This window comes from Coffea arabica, chromosome 5e (assembly GCF_036785885.1).
Source record: "Coffea arabica cultivar ET-39 chromosome 5e, Coffea Arabica ET-39 HiFi, whole genome shotgun sequence".
Taxonomy (NCBI): Eukaryota; Viridiplantae; Streptophyta; class Magnoliopsida; order Gentianales; family Rubiaceae; genus Coffea; species Coffea arabica.
In genome coordinates, this window is record NC_092318.1 from 43667049 (window position 1) to 43684910 (window position 17862).

The window sequence follows — 17862 nt, forward strand, 5'->3', positions numbered from 1 at the left end:
GTGACATATATCTTGCACTCTCACTACTGAAAGTTTCTCTAAAAAAGAATGTCCCTATTATACATAATTAATTACTAGCATAGGATGAGCAGGATGATGTTTTTTTTTTTTAATTTTGAATATACTAGGGGGAGGGTTGGGTGGTACGGAAGAGGGAGTGTAAGGAAGAGGTCTTGGATTCGAGTCCTTCTGTTTCCTTCTGTTTACACTAAAAAAAAAAAAAGAAAAAGAACATATTACAAGATGTTTTCAGTAAGTTTGGAACATACTACAGGCGGGATGCATGCATTTCGGAAAACAACTTCAGTAAATTTGGAAGGGAAGTTGTTTTCCATAAGATGAGTGAAAATATTTTATATAGGAAAATGCTTTCAGTAACTTTTGTGCAACCAAACACGGGAAATTAGGAAAATATTTTCCTGGAAAACATTTTCACCCGAAACAAATGGACCCTTAATGAAAGCTCCTTAAGGAAGTAGGGGACATTTCCAGGAAGTAGGGGACATTTCCAGGAAATGGTGCGGCAAGGACTTTGATGACTAAAGGGAAGAATTTCTGACCCTTGAAAAAGGGGAAGTAAACTGCATATCAATTGCAGCCAGAATTTCTGAGAAGGAGCTGTTGAAGTGCATAGTTGTTTCACAGTTTGTTTTCGGTAGGTTCTGAGTAACTTTTAAAGGCAGGATGGATGCTAATGTAATTGCTCCTGGAAAGTGCATAACAGTTGCAGGATAGGCTTTTTTTTCTTCAGTGCAATTGTTCCTGTCAAACTATTGAAGTGAAATTATCGAGTATTTTCTTTAAGTTAGATTTTTTTCTGTGTATACATCAACATTAAATGGATAGTTTAAATTAAACCTACTCCTTTTTTTTCTTTTTTTAAGAAAAAGTTTTAAACTCAGAATCTTTTAATTACTTATAATTCCTTGATCCTCCATTAAACCATTATTAGACGTCCACAAATTATTTTAATCAAAAGTGGTTACTCAGAAGCAGCTGTGGAGATATTTGCAGATGATTTGCTTTTCACTTTTTATCATTCTTTTTTACATTTTCTTACAGAAAGTAAGAATTTCGGAAATAAACCTAACTCCCAACAGTACCTCCAAAAGCCGGCAACTTTTGAAGGCTGCTGGGGACTTATAACCCAAACCCCAACCCCCCCTAATACCGATGTGGGAACTAACAATCCCCACAGGGGTGCCCCGCTGCTAAGATCTAAAGAGACCCCAGACACCCACTGACACAGGAATTTGTTCTTTCTTACATTTTCTTACAGAAAGTAAGAATTTCGGAAATAAACCTAACTCACTTTTTATCATTCCACCCTCTCCACTATTAGTAGAGGCCTAGAGGGCCACCACCGAAAGGGCAAAGACTTCGCCTTTGACGTTGCCGACGACGACATTGTCGGGAGGAAAGTCCATGAAGCTGCATGCGGGGATGCTTGAAGTGGGGAGTCTTCCCCGTGTCTACCCCTGCAAGTGCTCCGTGGCCCGTGGGGGGCCACTTCTATTTTTATTTGACTTTATTTATATATGTATAATATGCATGATCGGGTTTGTTCGGATAGAGAATTATTAGCCAAAATTTATTTGTTTACATCATCATTACAATTTCCAACACACATTTTTATCTTTCCAATTACCTTTTTATCTCACATACATCACATCACAACAAATGCTACAGTAAAAATATCTCAAATAATTTACAATCCAAACAGAGCCTAAATTTACTAAACATTCTTCTGAATTTTTAACCAAAAATTCAACTTGAAACACAATTTAAAAATTATTTTGATCTTCGTAAATTCATTTCTTCATATATATATATATATATATATATATATATATATATATATATATATATATATATATCATTTAAATTATTGATAGGATGGAGTGCGAGGTTTCCTTCCCCATCCCTCACTCCATTTAAAGTTGGGGGGCAAAAATGCCCCCTCTTTTCTTCTCTCTTGCCCCCTCTCCGTGCAGCTCCAATTCTTGTTGCCCTCATCGCTATCTTTAAAATTGTTACGTAAAATTAGAGTGAAATAATTGGCATCTTGTGGGTGATTATTTTGCAAAGTAAACACTAGTATTTGTGTCCCTGAAACTAGTTTAACCGGTAGAAACATTAGTCAAGTAATGATCAGTTAAAGATTAGATTGAAAATCTTCTCAGGCTCCCCTTTCTCTCCTGCCTTCTTCCTCTTTATGGGATTTAGTGTCTTCCTTTGAATTAAAAAAAAAATACTAATATTTGTAAGGTATCCATTAATAGTCAAGGTTTCCTTACCTATTTTATGCCAAGTTATTGGAAAAGTATGATTCTAATTTTTTTCCTTTTTCTTTTTATAATGCAGTTGCTACTTTAATCAAGACTCAAAACTTGACAGTTAATATCCTCACGTCCAACTTTCCTTGTAAATCCCAGGTTCAACCGTTCAACTATTACATAGATACATGTGCATAACTATTTTGCTTTTTGCTTTTTGTTATTTTGACAAAAATATAGGTGCATGTCTGTGACTCTCTCTTGAGCCTGATGTTGAAAATTTTAGCATTACTGAAACATGTAGGTGGACAAATTTTGCTTATTCCTCTGATTTTGAGTTGATGCCAACCAACACAAAAGGAATAAGAATCTACTTTTCCAAGGAGCAACGGAGTCCACTCACTAGCAATCATTATACGTGGAAACCACTTACAAAAACCAGCTTAAAAGTCACGGCATTTTTTTCTTTTAATTTATAATTATCGCTTGTCGTATTGTTGTTTAATATTGCTGGTGGACGGGGGTGTTTTCTTCGGGAGGAGGATCATTTCGACAAGTTGAAGGGGCATTAGAAGAAATGAGAAATTTTTTTCTGGCTGCAAGGAAATTGGAGATTTATTTTAACAGACTTGTAGATTTTGTTTGTGACAATAGGATGCGGCTTTACTCTTCTTCTGAATTAGATCAGGCATTGATAAATTTTGATGTGGTACTTCTACTTGTTTCTTTCTCTAATTACAACAATAGGCATTAAAGATTTTGTTGATAACACGTCTCTGTTGCGAAAGCAGAGAGTGCTTTACCACTTGCCAGGCACTAGACTGTGCTGCCTGCTTTGATTTCGTAATGTGATTCCTGAATTCTATATAACCTCCCTCGTGTGAACAGATCCACAATGAGAATCTCATTTTCATGTAGCTATTTTCTTCAAGTTTCAACAGAAGTTAGTGGAACAAGAATCAAATAGTTCCTGAGGGTCATATTGTCTGAAATTTGGACTTACCTAGCTCTGTTCCATCAATACCAATCTTTGGCTTTTCTTTACCCAAAAAAATGCTCCATTCGTTGAGATGACTATAAATGCTCTTAGGAAGTAGGTAAGTAATGCTAATCATAGCCATCTAAATTTTTTTTTTCAATATTGATTTAAAATGCAGCCCAGACGCGTCCCTTGAATCCGAAAGGGATCTAAAACTACTTGAGATCTGAACAAACAAAACCTGGATTAGGCTCAAACTAACTTTGTTGTGGTGTGCAGAGTCCGAATTAGGTGCAAAAAGTAGGCACTTTGACACTTTAATTTTTAAATAAGTATAATTTCAACATTTTTTAAAGTTTCGTTACGAGTAATCATTTCCGTCATTTTGATACTTTAATTCAAATTATAAGGGAATTCTATATAACTTTTGAAATTATAAAAGAATTATGTAAAAAAAAATACTAAATTATAAAAGGGATAAAAAGTAATTTGTCCAAAAATGAATGAATTCCTTCGCGACTAAGGATTCGAATCGGTTCATGCAGAGGGAAAAGATGTGCAAAATGAAACAATGGCCCGCCTATTGTCGACTAACTCCTTTGGCTCTAGCATCTATTCTCAAAAGTCTTCACTTCCGCGTAAAGGGATGTATAACAAAAGCGGGACATGGATGGGTATAATTTTGGCAAGTTTTGTCCGGTTGTGGTATTCAATATACGATGTACCATCACATTTTGTATGTTGTTGTATTTAATATATGTGCTATACGTTATCTATGTACACTAACTTTTTTCCAAAGTAGTAACAATATAATACGATTGTATAGCAAATAATATAACAAATATAATAAATGTTAAAAGCTGGATAAAAAGACAACCGTATTTGCCCCAGTTCCACCAATATCTATTGCGCTATTAGCAGAGGAGTAGTAATAATAAAGGGGAGAGTACTTGGCCGTTGACTTTTGTAATAAATGAAATTCATGGAAAGTAGCAAGGAAACTTCTTAAAATTTCGAGAGCAAAGTTATTTAGGGTTCACTTGGATAATATGTTTTTTGAGTGTTTATTACAAAGTTTGTTGTAACAAACTACAGTTATTTTATATCAATATTAAAAAAAAATACTGATGTTTATTCAAAATATCCTATTTTTCCAAAACCCATCCCCTCTCACCGCCACCCGCAAATGGCAATCTTTAGTTCTTTACCACACCCTACCAGTATCCTACTTAATGTGTATTTTTGAAAAATTTTGGATGCTTTTAAATATTAGCATGGTTGATATTTTAAACAAATTTTTTTTTTTGTGGTTAAAACAGGCCAAAAATAGGCCATCCAAATAGTAGAGGCTCAGCACCGGGATGGAAATGACTTGGTCATTGACAACAACGACTCGAGGAAACTTCCAGGAAATTGCGAGGAAGGCTTTTAGAAAATGCCGAAAACATTTACATCTCGCAGGTGTCATTATTGGCAAAGTAAAGAGTTTGGTGTGGTAATAAAACTAATACTTGAGCAAATAAAAGACATGGATATGTCTTGAATTTTTTCAATTAAAGTTCCAGTACTCTTTTATGGTTTGTAGTTCATACCATTTTGGAAAAATATTTCCTCACCTCACCGACACCAAGTTCTTGGGAAAATATAAAATTTGGATTGCTATTTTTGAAATTTTTATAAAAAAATATATATTTTAAGAATTTAATGCATATAAAATAAAAAGGTAAGTAAGAAATGTGTTTATAAAAAAATATAAATTTTTTTTATAAAAACAAATGACAATCCAAACAAGACGTCTTTTGATAAAATACAACATTCATGCCTTCAACCACTACATAGATAGAGGTGCATATTTATCTTACAACCCCATAGCAAAATTTTGGTGAAGTAATTCTTTTTTTTTATTATTTACTAGAGCATATCAGTAAACAATCATAAAAAGAAGAAAACAAATAACATCATACTAATTATTACCAATCAAAGACTAAAAAGATTTTCATAAATGAAGTTAACTATTTCATTTAATTTTATGTCTCAGGTTTCACCTCAACTCTTTCCTCTTGCTGAAACTTTCGCAGAGTCATCAAAAGACAAAAGTAACCAAAAAAAAAAATATCTGCATATCTCTTGAAGGAGATCTGACCCTACTTGGATGTTCATCCAAATAACAGTCCCATTAATTTTATCATCAATAGAAGTTTCTCCAACTTGATTTTTGGGGCTTTTCATTCTCCTGTTTTTTCAAGCAGAAGTCCATTAAAATGCGGATGTTGCTGCAGTATGTTTAGTAATCAAAGAAGACGTGTGGAAAGTAAAGCATATGGCAAAGAAGCAGGCACGTGGAAAGGTAAAGAATATGTCAAAGAAACTGACATGTACGGATCAAGAAGGGTTATTTTTACAAAAGTAAGTGGTGACCTATAACCGGGATTTGGAAATGTTGCGTACTGCAGAAGCTAAAAGTGTGTTGGGATGTCACGGAATTAACATAAATATAAAGGGCCTAAGAATAAAACATTTGTGAAGAAGCGTAAGCAGTACTAATTACTAAACAAAGCCATCCTGGGGCCACCGATTATGGGCATTACATCAACAAAATACTATCTATTTATTGGCATTTTACTCTGAATCATTATATTTATGTAAAATACATAAATATTTTGGATAGCACGGATATTCACACTAGCTATCCTTGTACTAAATTTTATGAGCATTTTACTCTAAATCATTACATTTTGGATACTACTTTGATTAGAATTTAGTTTAAAGACATTCACTGGAGTTTGGACGCATCCAAAGAGCACCGATCGATGTATGTTCAAGCGTAAATTGAAATAATATATGCAACTTAAATTTTTTAAAAATAAATTACTACTGCATATCAGAAATTTACTTTTTGGAGAGTAGGTTTAGTTCATACTATTTTTCATAGTATTTTAAAATATATAAGTACAACAAATTTTAAATTATACCTATAATAATGTATTATACGAATATATTATGAGTACTTACTAACTAAGGTACTAAGTTTTAATCATTGATAAAACATCTTATCGTTATTTCAAATAAACTTCCTAATATTAGTTTGAAATAAGTTTTAAAGTAAAATAATACATGCGTCCCATAAATCAATAAATCTTGATTATTAATCAAATTTGCTATGTTATCAGTAATAATTACTATTTATGTATAAAAACTTACTATTACTTGAATTAAACTTACTAAGGTATATTATGAGTGCTTACTAACTAAGGTACTAAGTTTTAATCATTAATAAAAACATCTTATCATTATTTCAAATAAGCTTTCTAATACTACTTTGAGATAAGGTTTTAATGTAAAAATTGTACATGCATTCCAAAAAATGGTAAATTTTGATCCTTAATCATTTTTATTGCCATGTTATTAGTAAGAATTACTATTGATGTATAAAAACTTACTGTTATTTGAACTAAACTTACTCTTTTAAAAGTAAGTTTGGGATATCAAGTAGTAATCTATTTATTTAAAAATTAAGTTTAATATTTATTCCAATTTACCTTTTGAGGTATAAAAGTTACTAATCTATTACACTTAACTTACTATTTTAGATAGGAAACTTACTTCCATAATTTTAGGTGTTATTTTATTTAGGCGAATATGTCCAACAATAAATCAAATGATCGCTAAAAGTGTAACAACGTGTTATATCAGGTAAAAACTATTGCGCTATCATAACTATCGCTTAGTATCTATATCTAAATGTATTGCTGAGGGGGTTTTAGATAAGGAGCTTTCAAAATTATCAAAAGTCTGAATGCTATTTTAATAGAATTTTACATTTTTTAATTAAAAAATATTTATCTCTTAACTAATCATGTAACCGGCCCTACAAATCCTATAATCATACTTATATTTTTTCCACATTTCCCTTATGTTTTTTCCACTACCCCATAAAATTCAAACTCCTAAACTTTAACTAACGGATAATAACCACCCCTGTAAAATGATATTTGCAAATTCCAATTCACATCTCACATTTATTACTGACACTTACCATATCACTTAGAGTAATAACTAACCGTTAATTTAAGAAATTCGCAACTACGAAAGTCAAATATCCAAAATTTAGGAGCCTGTTTAAATTACAATTTTCACAATTCAACGTATCTTATTGTCATAATATATTTTACTCTCACAATCATTCACAAATTATAAAGGCATTAAAAATAAATAATTTTTTTAATAAAAATTAATTCAAAGGTAGTTAATTCACACACACACACATATATACATACATATATATATATTCTCATAATGCATATATATATAAGATTATCAAATCGAATGCATAATATTGGTAAGTATTTCATTTTAAAATAAAAAAAATGCAATTACATTTATTTCTATCCATATATCATTCATTTTCTAATATAAATTATTATTATTATTTTAAGATCCATCTTTTGCAAAAACACAATTCTTGAATGATTTACAGTTTTTGTCATATTTTGAACTATTGTTAGACAAATCTTAAATTTTAATTATGTTGGTATAATTTTTTTAACTTTTTTCAAATTAAAATGGTATAATTTTTTAATTTATTTTAATAATGTAAGTACCGTGCGTAGCACGGATATTCACACTAGTTGTCTTTGTATGACCGAGCCTGAGAGTTTGAGCATGTTTTGGTTGAATGTTATAATTCAAAATTTGGGGTTTGGAGGGAATATGTTATATCCATTGTAATCAAAACTCAAATAAAAGTGGGGATAAGCCTGGTTGTCACAACGAACTATATAAAGTGGATTTTTTTATTTATTTGCAGAATGCTATCTTATTTTTTCATGCATCAGAATGGATTGATTACAAGTTGCATTTGCTTGCCTTTTGCTAGAATTTTGGCTAATTAACAAATTATACTAATTGTAGAATAGTAAGTTTGTAATCATTTTCAATTTTTGAAAAATTTAAAAGTTTAGATAACAATAACAACAAATCTTCCTAGTTACATGTAGAATATCACTTGTTTCTATATCACAATTTTTATAACTTAAAACCTATGAATATAATAAGATAAAATTATTATTTTATAATACGATAAAATTTTATTATTTTCTAAGGTTATGTGAAAGGTCAAAATATTTTTCACAAAATATTTTAAAATATATAAGTACAAAAGAATATTAAATTATACATATAATCATGCATTATACAAGTATGTTACAAGTACTTACTAACTAATGTACTAAATTTTAATCATTTATAGAATATTTTTATTGTTATTTCAAATAAGCTTCCTAGTATTCATTTGGTATAAGCCATAAAGGATTGAGTAATTTGAGTCAGTTGCTTCTGTGTTAATTTTGACTGTGGTTAACAAACTCAATGATTTAGTCCGTCTAACATAGGTTAATGGGAAAATGGGTCACAGTTGGCTGGAATAAAATTGTAATAAACCCGTTTTTCAATAAAAAAATAAACTCTTTATGACTTTTCTCTATTATAAGAACAGAGTACCCATTTTCTAAAAAAAATTATTTATTAGATAAAATAAAAATAAACCCATTTTTCAATAAAATCCTAACTCTTTATGCCTTTCCTCTATTATAAGAACCGTGTACCGATTTTGCCATAAACAAATTTATTTATCGGATAAAAAAAATTTATTTATCGAAAAAAAAATGAACCCGTTTCTCAATAAAACATCAGCTCTTTATGGCTTCCCTCCCTTATAAGAAAAGAGTATCCATTTTGCCATAAACATCGAATAAAATAAAAATAAACTCTTTTTTCAATAAAAAACCAGTTCTTTATGACTTTCCTCAATTATAAGAATATAGTACCCATTTTTCTAAAAAGAAAAATATCATTTATCGAATAAAATAAAAATGAACCCGTTTTTCAATAAAACACAAGTTCTTTATAGTTTTCATCTATTATAAGAACAGAGTACCCATTTTTTCATAAATAAATTTATTTATCGGATGAAAAACTAAATATATTTTTCAATAAAACACCAGTTTTTTATGGTTTTCCTCCCTTCACTACAACAAAAAAGGGTATTAGCGACAACAACTTTAGGAAGAAATAGAAAGCTTGACGCTCTTAAGAGGCTTATAGCAAGGAAAAGGACAATACCTCACCAAAAATTGGAGCCATCATATACTCTGCGAGGGCAACGACTTTTCTCGCTTAAAATTCTCGCAAAAAAAGAGAGCGGGAAAGCTTCCCTCCAAATACTAATTCTAGTGGGCCAAAGTTTCTATGTTATTGGTGAGAAATCATGGGTGCTTTTTTGTGAAAATTTCAAAATTTTGCGCCCTTCCAATTTTTAGCAGAGCCGCGGGAAAATTTTTTAATCATTCCCGGCATAGCACTTGTCAAGCCTAGCACCACATGAATTCCAAGCCTTCCATACTTGCAAGGCTACTTTCCCAAATATTTGTTCTCAGATCAGAGCGCTCGAAAGTTCAATCGCAACCTCCTCTGCACCTTTCTCCTTCTATCTCTCTTTCCCTCTCTATTAATTTTCAGTTTTCCATAGACATATGGTTCCTCTCTTCCTCTCTATCATCTAGATCTGAATTTATACAATCATGGACACACTTTAAAGACCCTTCCGATGCAATGGCAGACTTCAAGGAAAAGCGATGGTGTAGGTTTTTTAATATGTTATTTTCATCTCTGTTTTGTCAATTGCCTTTTTCTTGCATTTTTGGTCAATTTAACAATCGCAAGAAAAACTTTTTGAAATTGTAGACTTCTACTTCAGTGGATTAGAGTGAAATGCTTATCTCAGTTGGAGTAGAGAAATGGGTCTTACTGGAAGGCAAAATGAAAACGGCCCGTCAAAATTGGATCTTGAACATCTATCAGTTTTTAGGAGTTTGTGTGAATTTTGGGTTTTTTTTTCCTGATTTTATTCTATGTGGTCTTGTCTGTATGATTGGAAAGTTCAATTTCTGATGTACTTTCAGGGGAGTTTGGCTGTAGCAGCAGGGAAGTGGGGAAGTGGGTGGCTTTCAGGTGGCACCGCCGGCTCAGTATAACCCATTAGACGAGCCGAGTCCATTGGGATTGAGGCTGAGGAAAAGTCCTTCCCTTTTGGAATTGATCCAAATGAGGCTTTCTCAAGCTAATTCACCTAAGGGTGCAAGTTCCAGTAAAAAAGAGCTTAAAGGGGCCGCTGCTTCTGGTTCCTCTGAGAAGCTCAAGGCTTCAAATTTTCCAGCAACTATTCTGCGAATTGGGACCTGGGAGGTATATTTATACATTTGCATTGGATCATGGATTTTAGAAGCTTGTTTTATTGGATTGCTTATGATTTCGTTAATTTTGATTGCATGTCTTTGTTCTAATTTCTAGTATAAGTCAAGATATGAAGGGGATTTGGTAGCAAAGTGTTATTTTGCAAAGCATAAGCTTGTACGGGAGGTTCTTGATGGCGGGCTCAAGAATAAGATTGAAATTCAATGGTCTGATATAATGGCTTTGAAGGCGAATTATCCTGATGACGGACCGGGGACTTTGGATGTAGTGGTATTAGCAACACTTACTGTGTCTTTGTTAATTACTTTGTATGTCGTTATTATGAATTTTTTATAGTGAAAACATGTTTTTTTCTTTTTAATGGTGTAGCTTGCAGGACAACCTCTTTTCTTTAGGGAGACAACTCCCTAAAATCACCTCTGAATTCTGAATTCTCTGACCATCTGACTTCCTTCACCGCAATTTCTTAATGCTTTTAATCTCTCTTCACTGACAACTCACTCACAAGCCTCGCCTTACATATCTGTCCCGAATTTGCCAGAAGACATACTGACCCATTCATTTTCTTCCTCCCCACCCTTTGGCCTTCACCGAAGGAATCCAAGGAAATCTTTCTTTGAGAACAAAATTCTTAGAGAAGGGGAAAAAAAGGGATGAGGGACTGCAAGATTTTTTGTTCTCTCATTAGCAGTTGCATTCTTCTTGTTTCTGTTCTCAATGGAGCAAATGCTGATAACCCATATAGGTTCTACACTTGGAAAATCACTTATGGTGATATATACCCATTGGGTGTCAAACAACGGGTAATGTATATGCACCAAAACATGTTTTTATGTTGTTAATGACTTGTACTATGATATGCATGTGGCAATGTGTTTCTTGAATTTGCTCGAATTTTTGGGTGGTTAAGAGTCGGAAGTGTATATGCTGCAGGGAATCTTGATAAATGGGCAGTTTCTAGGGCCACACATTGACTGTGTCACCGATGATAACTTGATTATCAGTGTTTACAACTACTTGAACGAGCCTTTCCTTATTTCTTGGTAAGTTTTTCACAGTAATCTCAAAGAACTCTTTCTCTTAATTACTACTGAAGGATAATGGGGGATGTTGCAGTTTGTATGGAGTAAAATGTGCAATGTTTCCCCTGCAACAATGGCGATCTGCTTGGCTATTTTCCTTTTTTTTTTGTCTTTAACTTTCATATATTTTTCTGCACAAAGATTGCAAATTGTGCTCAATGAAGATGATGACACTCTCAAATGTTGAGGTGTTAATTGTAATTAATATCAGAATGTGACGGAGCTCGATTTAATAAGGACTAGTAGTGCAAAAAGAAAGCAACTTTATGACCGAATTGGTAAGCCAAGCCTTGGAAGTATGGTCGGGCATACTGCTATTGGCCCAGTGGGGCTCGTTCTGGTTAGCCTTTACTTCCCAGTTCCCACACATTTGGTCTGAAAATGGTGGTCCACGTAACTAGATGTTATTTTCTGACTATTGTTTCTACAATTAATTATTTTTACAGTGAAGTTAACTCGAGGAAGTTTTCTACGATTTTATGGACAACTGTACACTCTGCACATGCTGGATCTCCAGATCTCGGACATATACCACATTTTCTTTCTGTTATTTGCTTATCAGTGTATGGTTGAGCAATATAAATTATGCCATGAAGTGTTCCATATGTCTATCGTCTAAAGGCAATATTACAGTTGACTATGTATGCCCATTAGAGTCATGGGGAGTGGGACGCATCACATATGCTTGATAATATCATTAAACATTAGGGTATCATACCTCATTTGTCTTGTTGCTCTGGTGAGGATAAGTTGTAGTTTAACATCATCATCCTTACTGGATGTATTCCATTCTATATTGCTACAAAGTGAGATCTTTGCCTGTTGGAAGGGGCTTCTTGGCTGTGAAACCATGTCAATATTTAATTGCTAACTGACAAAAACAACATTTCTTTCCTTCTTCTTCTTTTTTACTTTTTTTTCATCTCGTTCACTCTCTGCTTTACCTCTAATCCTGATATTACATTCTTTTGTTAAGTATGGCTTTAATTTCTTTTTCATGGAAACATGAATAACTTGAATGGTAATCTAAGATATGTCGATATTGATGTGTTGACTAGCTTGGCAGTGTTACAATTATTTAAGTGACAGTTTTTTCTTTTCGTTGTTTTGCTCAATCTCTGGAGACTAAGTGCAATACAACAATGGTCTGACTCACCGTTGATTGGCATTTTTTCTGGGATTTCTGGCAGGCATCATTTTCTGCAGTGTCCACAAGGCTTGTTGGGAAAGCATTTCGAAAAGCTTATTCAATGTGATCCTCGTCTTAACTTCCTGAGTAAATAAGGAGAGATAACGTTGGATTCTCCATATTTTGAACTCAGAATCTCTGTGTTTGATGACCCAAGTGAAAACAAAGCTGCATTTGATTTGAACAATCATGAGAGTCCCACTGTCTTCAACTTGAGGGGATGCAGCATCACCATCAGGTGGTCAATCATCATCTTCGAGGAATGAACAAGACATTGTTAGTAGACCTCGAGAAGACATGAAACACCATCACCCAGCTCAGGTAACCGGTCCTTTTAATAGTCTTGAACCAAAATTTGATATTCACTAAAAGTTTCTGACCAACAGAAATGTAAAATGTCATTTTCATTTGATTTATAATCTGTACAGAGTATTTCTTTTCCTCCAAGGAGGTTTATATATGTAGTCGCGTCTCTCTAGTAGTATTTGACTCTGTGTTTTGGTTTATTCAGTAATGGATACGCATGTAATTGAAGAAATAAAAATGGTGGAGGAGAACAAACATGATATGGTTATGAAGCTCTCACAAGCTACTTCGATTATGGACTTCGCCAATTAATGCAAACATGATACTCATTGTATATTGGCACAGGGTCTATCTTAGCATTTGTTATCCCTAGCAATTTTGGTTGTACATATTAAAGCCCAATTAGAATTTGATTTGAGTATCTTTGTGCTTTGTACTGTTGATAGTATTGGTTGTAATATATTATTGCTCGTTTTGTATTTGTAATGACAAATTGGTTTGTTATTTCGTATACAAATTTTGCTATATCTCAATATTGACATTAATGATACCTCTTGCTAAAAAAATGGTTGAAAAAAAAAGTAGCAACTACAGTCACAAAGCTGCTTTCGGCAACTTTCTTGCAAGAAAATCATTTAGCTGCATTTGATCGTCTTTGGTAAAGGGTCGATGGTTTTCAATAAAATACCAGCTCTTTGTGACTTTCCTTCATAAATTTTCTATTTTTCCTTTTTTCACTGAAATACTTTATTACTTGGATAAAATCAGAAACTCCATTATAAGAAAAGGTTTGGAGGGAATAAGTTGTAAGCAATTCATGACAATTACCGCCTCTACACACATGTGAAGGAACAGGGGCTATGACAATTTGCTATATGTACTGTGCAAATCTTATCCCATTGAAAATCACATTGAGAGGTGGGCCAGCATTTTGCTATATCTCAATATTGACATTAATGAGTTTATTTTTATTTTATCCGATAAACAAATTCCTTTTTGCCTTCAAAATGAGTACTCTATTCTTATAATAGACGAAAATCATAAAGAGCTGATATTTTATTGAAAAAATGGGTTTATTTTTATTTTATCTGATAAATAAATTTGTCTGAGAAAAAATGGGTACTCTATTCTTAAAATGGAGGAAAGTCATAAAGAGCTGATCTTTTATTATAAAACGGCTTTATTTTTATTTTATCCGATAAATAAATTTATTTATGAAAAAATGGGTACTCTATTTTTATAATGGAGGAAAGCTATAAAAAGTTGGTCTTATAATGAAAAATAGATTTATTTTTATTTTATCTGATAAATAAATTTGTTTATGGAAAAATGGGTACTCTGTTCTTATAATATAGGAAAGTCATAAAGAGCTGATTTTTTATTAGAAAATGGATTTATTTTTATTTTATTCGATAAATAAATTTAGTTATGAAAAAATGGGTATTCTGTTCTTATAATGGAGGAAAGCCATAAAGAGTTGGTCTTTTTTGGGAAAGTGATACTTTACACAAAGTGACCGCGATTTGGTTTATAAAATAATCCCAAATAAAAATTTAGAATGAATTTATTTGTTTTGAAAGTTGTATAACGGTTGTTAAAATTTTAAAGATTGGCAAAAAAATTTTGGGGTTACAGAAAGGTAGAGCAAAGAAGGAGAAGAATTGAGTTTTTTGTCCGTTGCAATTGTTCTGTTAAAAATGGCTCTATTCGGTTTTACCCATTTTTTGTTGGATAAAATCGTTGGTTCTAATGATTAATTCTTCATTTCCCGTCAATTGTCCTTAATTGGCAAAAATTACGAAACTTTGAGCATGCAATATGTTTGGGGTGAAATTTTGAGGATGAAATTGGTCAACCACCCAAATTTTGAGAATGAAAAGTGCATTTTTTCGTATAAGATATTTAATCAAATGTTATTTCTTGTCTTAATTTTAGTTATGACTATGCTACATATTTATTAAATAGACATACCTTTATAATTAAAGTTAATATTTGATATTTTAGGATGTCATATATTTAAATAGATGAAAATTATTTTGAACATAACATATTAAAATAATTTTATTTATCAATCATTTTGGCCCTTCCATCAAGGAAAAAATCTTGGTTTCGTCACTGCCTAGGAGGAAATTGGGGTCTATTGCTAACAAAAGATTGTGAAAATTTACCTTTATATCCTAATTATTTGAAAAAAATATCTAATGAACAAATTTTGCAAAAGAAACCTTGTTTCTTACCAACAAATTAAGTAACTAATAAAATCACCTTTAATATTGCTTTAACATATTTAATTTATGTTAAATACAAATTTTACCAGTTTCTCTTTTGTAAAAATATAAGTATATTACTTTTTCAATTTTAGTTACAAACATTTATGTATTTTATGTAAATGTAGTGATTCAGAGTAAAATGCCCATAAATAGCTAGTATTTTGTTGATGTAATGCAAAAAAATCCATAAAGAGCTGGTATATTATGGGCGCAATCTTTTTTACTTTCAAATATTTAAAATTTGTTAAATGCAAAATCTACTAGTTTTCCTTTCGTAAAAGTATAAGTATAATACTTTTTCAATTTTAGTTACAAACATATATGTATTTTATATAAATGTAATAATTCAGAGTAAAATACCTATAAATAGTTAGTATTTTGTTGATGTATTGCAAAAAACTCATAAAGAGCTGGTATGTTATGGGCAAAAATTTTTTACTTTCACATATTTAAAATTTGTTTAATATAAAATTTACTAGTTTTCCTTTCGTAAAAATATTAGTGTAACACTTTTTCAATTTTAGTTACAAATATTTATGTATTTTATATAAATGTAATGATTCAGAATAAAATACCCGTAAATAGCTAGTGTTTTGTTGATGTAATGCAAAAAAAAAAAAAAATTATAAAGAATAGGTATGTTATGGGCAATATATTTTTTACTTTCATAAAAATCAGTTTATGTACCAAGCATGGCTGTGTTTAGTACTGCTTACCCTTTCTCTTTGGTGTTTTATTTCTAGACCCATTATATATAAGTTAATTCCGTGACACCCCAATACATTTTCAGCTTCTGCCATACACAACATTTCCAAACCGGCCCGTGCCTGTTATAGGTCACTATTTGCTTTTGTAAACATATTCCTTTCATCATCCGTACATGTCAGTTTCTTTGACATATTCTTTACCTTTCCACGTGCCTGCTTCTTTGCCATATAATTTACTTTCCACACCTGTCTTTGAAATATGTGAATACACTACAGAATTTACCTTAAAATGCCGGCTTTGTTCAGTTAATTCATTCGCCTGATTTTTCATCTTTCTGGCATGGCCTTCAATCAACAAACGGTTCAAAATCCCCCCCTGTTGTTCCCTTCTCTGTAATGCAATGAAATCATTATCTAATAATGTTTCTACTTCCTCCAGCCAATGTTTGACCTCAGTTTTCCTCTTCTGTCGTCCGGACAGCTCGGCTCTTTCCACATCCTCCTTTATGTCAGATGCTCTGCTCCTCAATGCGTTCAGATTCCTGGGCAGCAATTGCATATCAGATCCCAAGCTCAAGTAACTCGTCCCTGCGTCCACTGATACATTTGCAGCCCTTTCAAATGCTACGTCCTCCGCCTTCTCACCGAACTTGCCAAGCAGTCGATACATTTCAGCTGTAGTCTTCGTAATGATAGTCGTAATGATTTGCATCGCCATAGCCATGGCCTTCAAACTTGCATCCAAAATCTAATAAAAACGAACAAACAAGGAATGTTACTGTTAGTTTGTACGACAAAAAGAATTGATGAAATGAAATGCGCCGCCCTCCTCTCAAATGCTATGTCCTCCACCTTCTCTGTGAACTTGCCAAGCTGTGGTATCATTTCAGTTATAGCCTTCCCACTGATATTAAAAATGATTTGCATCACCATATCCATGGCCTTCAAACTTGCATCCATCTAATAAAATATAGACCAGAAGAGAATATGTTAGTTTTTACAACATAAGGAATTCATGAAACAAAGTGCTCCCCTCTCAACTGCTGTGTCCTCCACCTTCTCTATAACCTTGCCAAGCTGTAGTATCATTTTAGCTATAGCGTTCCCAATGATATGCACAATGATTTCCATATGGATGGCCTTCCAAACTGCATCTGTCATCTGATAAAAAGAGACCAAAGAATTTTAGATTTTACAACAGCAATAATTGATGAAACAAAATGTGCCCTCTCCCCCTGCAAATCTCGTGCTTTGTTGCTAGATTATGTGTGTCAAATAAATTATACCTTTAAACTTCAACAGGAAAGGTCTTTGAAGAATGAAATATACCTTAAAGATTTCTTGAGAATGAAATATATCTTAAAGCTAATACGATGAGAATCGTCACAAGGACGGGAAGAACGGCTGATGGACGAGGGATAGGTGGGTTAATAGAGGAAGAAGCAACCTCTTTTTAGACGTTGAGAATGAGATTGACGATGAAAACCACGGAAACCTGATAGGAAAGTCATGGGAAGAAACTTGGCAACTGGTTAGAAACCTGGTATAAAATTGCTAAGATTGTCCAGCCGATAAATCAATTAATTAACAGTAAGATTAATTAGAAGTCCAGATTAAAGTTGCGGTATTCCTAGCAAGATCCTTCTGCTTTGGATTGAAATCTGCTACTACTTGAAATATGGTTGAGAATCTTGTAATATCATAGATATCATTTCCAATTAATTAGATAGTGCTCTTTTTCTATATTGATTCAATGAAACAACACAAGTGATTTGTTTTTTCCATTTTTGATGATCATATTT

At 32.5% G+C, this 17862-nt stretch overlaps 1 protein-coding gene across 2 annotated transcripts; it reads left to right on the plus strand.

The window, feature by feature from the left end:
- Nucleotides 1-9633: 9633 nt before the first annotated feature.
- On the plus strand, nt 9634-13628 carry LOC113688276 (uncharacterized). Of its 2 annotated transcripts, XM_027206058.2 has the most exons (7): nt 9634-9892; nt 9997-10122; nt 10215-10497; nt 10603-10776; nt 11440-11549; nt 12779-13098; nt 13289-13628. In XM_027206058.2, the coding sequence occupies exons 3-6, from the start codon at nt 10357-10359 to the stop codon at nt 12870-12872; spliced, it is 519 nt and encodes a 172-aa protein (XP_027061859.1). In that variant the 5' UTR covers nt 9634-9892; nt 9997-10122; nt 10215-10356; the 3' UTR covers nt 12873-13098; nt 13289-13628. The 2 variants fall into 2 exon arrangements, with proteins under 2 accessions (XP_027061859.1, XP_027061860.1); XM_027206059.2 differs by lacking the exon at nt 9997-10122.
- Nucleotides 13629-17862: the final 4234 nt, after the last annotated feature.